At 43.4% G+C, this 6,324-nt stretch overlaps 1 protein-coding gene across 1 annotated transcript; it reads right to left on the bottom strand.

Moving 5' to 3' along the window:
* Window positions 1-590: 590 nt before the first annotated feature.
* Window positions 591-1,308, bottom strand: LOC136495568 (uncharacterized). The gene has a single exon (XM_066491462.1). It carries the CDS (start codon window positions 1,296-1,298, stop codon window positions 591-593), a length of 708 nt encoding a protein of 235 aa, XP_066347559.1. The 5' UTR covers window positions 1,299-1,308.
* Window positions 1,309-6,324: the final 5,016 nt, after the last annotated feature.

The following is a 6,324-nucleotide window of genomic DNA, read 5'->3' as shown; positions in this document are numbered from 1 at the left end:
GGCGGCTGGTGTTTTCAGCCGCCCCTACAGTTCCCTCTGTAAGGGTGGCTGGTAATATCAGGCGCCCCTGTAGTGGACTTCTGTAAGGGCAGCTATATCACCAGCCACCACTGTTGTGTGTATTTGTAAGGGCGGTTCAATCAAGAACCGCCCCTACAATGAATTTTCCAGCAAAAAAAATAAATAATTCAAATTCAAATCTGACCACATATATATATATATATATATAATTCAAATTCGAATCTGACCGCCACAAATATACATATATACATCCACAAACACAAGACCATCATCACAAATCATAATTCACAAAAGTCCATCATTACAACATAGTCCATTATGAAGTCCATCATTATAATATAGTCCATTAAGATATCCATAAGTCCACATGCAAAACAAAGTCCAAACCGTTCCAAAGTCTGATCCAAATCATACCACAGTCCACATTGTCATCAACGGCCTAGGGCTAACCTATCAGTCTCCCGAAAAAGGATACAGTGGTTGGGGCATGCATGGATTTTTTCAACCCCTAATATGAGTGGACTTATAACCTTCTTCGCTTGGTATGTGTTGGTGGGAACTATGTTTGGCTATGGGAGCAACCGTGACATGAGGCACAACAGATCATTGAAACTGCAGTCCGACCAGCCGTACTTAGCCTTCAGGATGAGTAGCTCAAGCACAAAACATAGCAGTGTGAAGTATGTCGGACAGCCCTTCTCAGCATCATATACAGTCTTCTTCGATGCTTTTGTCACCCTCTCAAGATTTTCTAGACCTCTCTTGCTCTTTTCTAATATTTCTGGTCCAAAGGCCCCAAGCATTTCGTCCAAGTTGTCATCGTCATCTACATCCCCCTCACGTGCTTCGCCATCATTGCTGACACCACCAGCATCATCACCACCTTGTTCATTGCCAAAGCCACCACCTTGTTCATTGCCATAGTCACGATCCATTTGTTGCTCAAGATCGTCTGTGAATCGGGACAAGTATGCTTGCGTTTCAGCTTCATCAGCTAGATCATCGTCGCTGTCATCAACAACCACTGTTTCACCGTGATGAATCCACAAGGTGTAGTCTGGAATAAATCCTCTCTTAATCAGATGTTCTTTGATGGTACTCACATCTCGAAATGCAATAAGATTCTTGCAATCTTTGCAGGGACAAATAATCATGTCACTATTCTCTTTCAACGTCGCTGCATGCTTCTCTGTGGCTTTGATGAATTTGTCCACCTCATCACGGAAAAGAGCGTCGTGTCTTAACGAACCATACATCCAAGAGTTCTTGTAGTCCATCTTATAGAAACAAAACAACCAAAAAAAGAATATTACTCGAGAATAATTGTATATACCTGAGACACGCACCATGGTAGTAGAGGATAGTTAATTAATTGACTATTAATGCATAAATATTTTAAAATATAAATTGATAGGTTCAAATAAACAATTTCAAAGAAAATAATTAGCAACATTTAATATTTCATCCACTACCTTTCATGCAAACTCCATTCCAATTTCATGAAAGAGGATAATTAATTAATGGCCCATTTATCCATAACTAATTAAAAACACACATTATAGAAAGGAATCAAAATAAATATTAAATGATAATTAGTAGCCATGGTAGAGGATATTTTACACATTAGCAACAATTAAAATCTTACACATTCACCTACATGCAAACCCTAGTCACATAAAGAAAAAATTGAAAAGAATAAAAAACAAAATCCTAGATCTAGATCTAGATATAGGGTTTCATGACACAAGCATCAAACTTCACTAATACTACACTAAAATCAACAAAGATGTACTAACAAAGGGTGCAATCTTACTTCCCTACCTAATTACCCTAGTATAGTGAAAATTAGAGTCCAATTTTACTCATAACTAGCTCAAGCTCTGATGAGGATATCACTACTTCATCGCATACAAGCCAAGTAGAGGAGGACGTCCAGCGTGGGCGTCCAATTCATCTTTTTCGTGGTGGAAGCCGAGTCCAACTCAAGTTCGAGTCCGGTTCGGGCTCCAGGACCAGTCTACCTTAAACTGGTCACCCAGGACGCATCCGGACTCTGTTTTCGACGATCCACATATGGATGGAAAGCTAATTGGATAAGGAAACCAACCCAATTGATTTCACGTCAAAAGGCCTTCAGAATCAACGGGAATCATCGAATCAAGTCTGCGTCCAGAATCTGTCAGGGTGCTGCGACACCGTCTTTTGGTCCGTTGGACCGTGTATCATGTTTGGGCTCTCCTTAGGGTTTGGGGTTTTGTTTAGTTCTTGATTTCCTCGTGAAACAGGCATCGTTTTGTTGCAACTGTCGTCGCCAAGGCCGCTTGCTGTGAACCAGGGCCCCAGTTCTTGATCTTGTTCGCCTGTGGCGATTAGTCCTTTCGAATAAAGACATGAACCCCTTCTCGTTATCATAAGCCTCATATTTATTTGCAATTTCAGATTGCGTTCATCCCGTTCTTGCTTGTGTTCTCGATTCGCTTGCAGGAAAGCCTTCTCGGCAAGGTCAATCGCGTTCGCGTGGTTGATAACCAACGGAGCAATGGTGTAACAGTTGCGGGGGTCCGAATCAATCTTGGTTCGAAGCCTAAATCGTGAACGTCGAATCTCCACCAATCGACGCTATCATACCTTTCAGAAGATCGGGCCTAGTCTACATCAAGTGGTATCAGAGACCTTGTTGCCCGTTAGGTATAACTTTGTTTCCCCCTTTAGATTATTACTGTTTTTGCATTATCTACAGTCCACAAAAAAGCCCAAAAAAATACATCGTCACATATTCCCTGTCCTATAGCCTCATTGTGCCGTGCAAGTTCATCTCTGATTTACGTTGTTGAGTTTGTGCCCTAGGTCAAGTTCTTGTTGCTTGTTTTAGATCGTTTTTTAAGTCTAGTTTGTGTTTTTCCCCTTGTTTTTCATCATAATCCGTGAACACCTTCAAGTATTGCTGTGATTCCTTTGTATTCATCAAACCCTAGTCCACGCCATCTTACTTGTTACATTTGTCTTCACTGTTTTCATCAAATCCTTGCTGTCGTGACCAATTTTGCGCATATTATTCCCGTTTTGTCCTCTAATTCGGAGTCCGTTTTTAAAACTGGTCTAGTTTTCGCATATGAACTCCGTTTTCGACGTTCCATATATGCAAATCGATCAAAAAAAAATTTTGGATCCGTCCATCCCCCACTTTGTTGGGGTTCAGAATTTCTAGATTGGTCAAAAAGTGATCACAAGATCCTCGTTTCGTGGTCACAAGGTTTTTGTCGATTTTCATCCAGTTTTCTGAAAATTCCACAGGTCACGTCTTACACTTGTTTGAGCTCATATTTTCTGTGGTTACTTCTTTTGTGCTCCTAAGTAAAGGAAAAATATCAAAAAAAATAAAATAAAAAAGTCAAAATTTCCCAAAAAAAACAACGACAGCCCAAAAAATAGAAAAAAAGAGAGGGACAAAAGAGGAACAATATCTAGAGGAGTACATAGAGAGCGCCATTTGAGCTGTATTTGCGTATGCTGATTTCTATCTTGTTCCTAATCATATTCTTGCTGTCCACATCACTTGATACATCTGGTACTTGTGAAGGGTTAAGATGGCGACTAGAGGGGGGGTGAATAGTCTTTTCTAAAACTTAATTGCGTCGACTAACCGATACAAATGCGGAATTAAAACTATCGGTCTAGCCAAGACTATACCCCACTATATATGTTCACTAGCATCTTGCAAAGATAACAATTATGCAACAAAGGTGTCGGGCTAGTTAGAGCTCTCCTAAACAATTCTAGGAGCAAGGTTACACAAACCTATGCCACTAGTACTTTAAGCGACAAGGGAGCTCCTACACATGCTAGTAAGCAAAAGCACAAAGCTAACTAAGCTCACTAGCAATGCTCAATAACAAGGCAACCAATGCCTAATTAGAGAGCGCAAATACTTAGCTACACAAACTAAGCAATGTGACTAACAAGGTTACTAAAACCAAATTAGCCACGCAAGGGAGCTACTTCTATGCTACACAAGCAAGAAGGTAATTAGCAAGCTACGCAAGCTATCTAATTACAAGAGCAACTACACAAGCTTAATATGTATAAAAGTAATTGCAAGCTTGTGTAATGGGGATGCAAACCAACGGGAAGAACAAGGTTGACACGATGATTTTTCTCCCGAGGTTCACGTGTTTGCCAACACGCTAGTCCCCGTTGTGTCGACCGCTCACTTGATGGTTCGGCGGCTAATTAGCATCACCCGCTAAGTCCGCACATCGGGCGCCGCAAGAACCTACCCCTTGAGTAAGGGTAGCTCAATGACACGCTTTACTAGAGTTGCTCTTCGCGGCTCCCGCGGGGCGAGCACAATGCCCCTCACAAGCACTTCTCTAGAGCGCCGCACAAGCTTCTTGCGCGCTTCGACGGAGACCACCATCAAGCCATCTAGGAGGTGGCAACCTCTAAGAGTAACAAGCACCACCGGCTTGCAACTCGATCACCTAGTGCCACTCGATGCAACCTCACGATGCAATCGCACTAGAATCGCTCACTCACATAATCGAATGATCACTATCAAGTATGTGTGTGATGGAGGGCTCCCAAGCACTCACAAGCATGGACACTAAGTCTCTTGAGGTGCTCAGCACCAGCCATGGCCGAGGGCCACTTCTATTTATAGCCCCAAGGGCTAAACTAGCCGTTACCCCTTCACTGGGCAACGGTCGGGCCGACCGGACGCTCCGGTCGTGTTGACCGGACGCTGGACCCCAGTGTCCGGTCGCTCGCAGATGACCACGTGTCCCGGTTCCAACGGTCACTTGACCTGACCGGACGCAGCAGCACTCAACTGACCGGACGCTGAACCCCTAGCGTCCGGTCGTTTCCAGTAAGCTCCCGAGCATGACCAGACATGTCCGGTCGAATGCGATCGGACGCAGCCAGCGTCCGGTCACATTCCAGCTACTGCTACACTCCACGTCAGTGCGACCGGACGCAGCCTGCCAGCGTCCGGTGCATTCAGATCCAGCATCCGGTCAGTTGACCGACGCCAGCATCTTCTCCATTCTCTTCACCCTTGCTCAAGTGTGCTAACCACAAGAATTTGCATCTGGCGCAATAGAAAATAGGCATTCCATTTTCCCGAAAGCGCCGAATCCCGCCTCACAAGCTCGGCGGGAGGGAGAGAGGGACCCAAACCCATCTCACCCCTGCAAACACCACCTCCTTTGTAAATGTGCCAACATCACCAAGTGTACACCACCATGTGTATGTGTGTTAGCATTTTCACAATCATTTCCCAAAGGATGTTAGCCACTCAACTTGCCACGCCACTCGATCCTAGCGATAATGCAAAGTTAGATCACTCGAGTGGCACTAGATGACCGATATGCAAACAAGTTTGCCCCTCTTGATAGTATGGCCATCTATCCTAAACCCGGTCATAAACTTCTCTACACACCTATGACCGGTGAAATGAAATGCCCTAGGTTATACCTTTGCCTTGCGCATTCCATTCTATCTCCTTCAATGTCGATGCAACACATGCACCAACACGATCAACAATGATATGATCCACTTCATATCATCACATGATCATATTGGTTCATCGATCTTGACTCTACTTGCTCTTCACCATTGCCATCGTCCATCGGCGCCAAGTCTTGCTCAAGCTTCACCGCCACGCGGTCCATCACTCCAAAGCCTTTGACTTGCCCTTCACGCTTACAACTGGTCCATCAAGCCAAGTCTTGTCTTGATCTTCTCCACCTTGATCACATGACTCAATGTCATGTCTCATGTGCATTTAAGCTCCTTCATCATCACATGTGTGAGCTTTGCAACATCTCCAAGCCATTTTCACCTTCATGGCATATGTTGCTCACACACATGTACCTATGGACTAATCACCTGTGTATCTCACATAAACACAATTAGTCCACCTAGGTTGTCACTCAATTACCAAAACCAAACAAGGACCTTTCAATCTCCCCCTTTTTGGTAATTGATAACAACTCTACAAAGATATAGAAATTAAGCTCTTTTGGATTCATGTTGCCAGCCCAAGCAATTTTACCATGTCAAAATGATTTTGGACAAGTACCATAAACCCGAAATGGTAGTATTAGCTCCCCCTACATATGTGCTAGAGTATTTAATTTGAAGCTTGCACATATGCATAGATAAAAATTGTGGGAGAGTAAATACTACAAAATGATGCTAAGGTGTATAGAATAAACCTTTGAAGCGTGTACCAATCGGAGTTGCACCTTTAAGTTCATCCTTAGCACCATGGTTAGCTAGATATCACTTGATAATAAAACA

Source organism: Miscanthus floridulus, chromosome 12, assembly GCF_019320115.1.
Source record: "Miscanthus floridulus cultivar M001 chromosome 12, ASM1932011v1, whole genome shotgun sequence".
NCBI classification, from domain to species: Eukaryota; Viridiplantae; Streptophyta; class Magnoliopsida; order Poales; family Poaceae; genus Miscanthus; species Miscanthus floridulus.
Note: the sequence above shows the minus strand (reverse complement) of the source record. Positions and strands in the feature narration are given on the sequence as shown.

Excerpts from the sequence above, each read along its gene's own strand:
- LOC136495568 (XM_066491462.1), bottom strand. The coding sequence starts at position 1,298 with ATGGACTACAAGAACTCTTGGATGTATGGTTCGTTAAGACACGACGCT.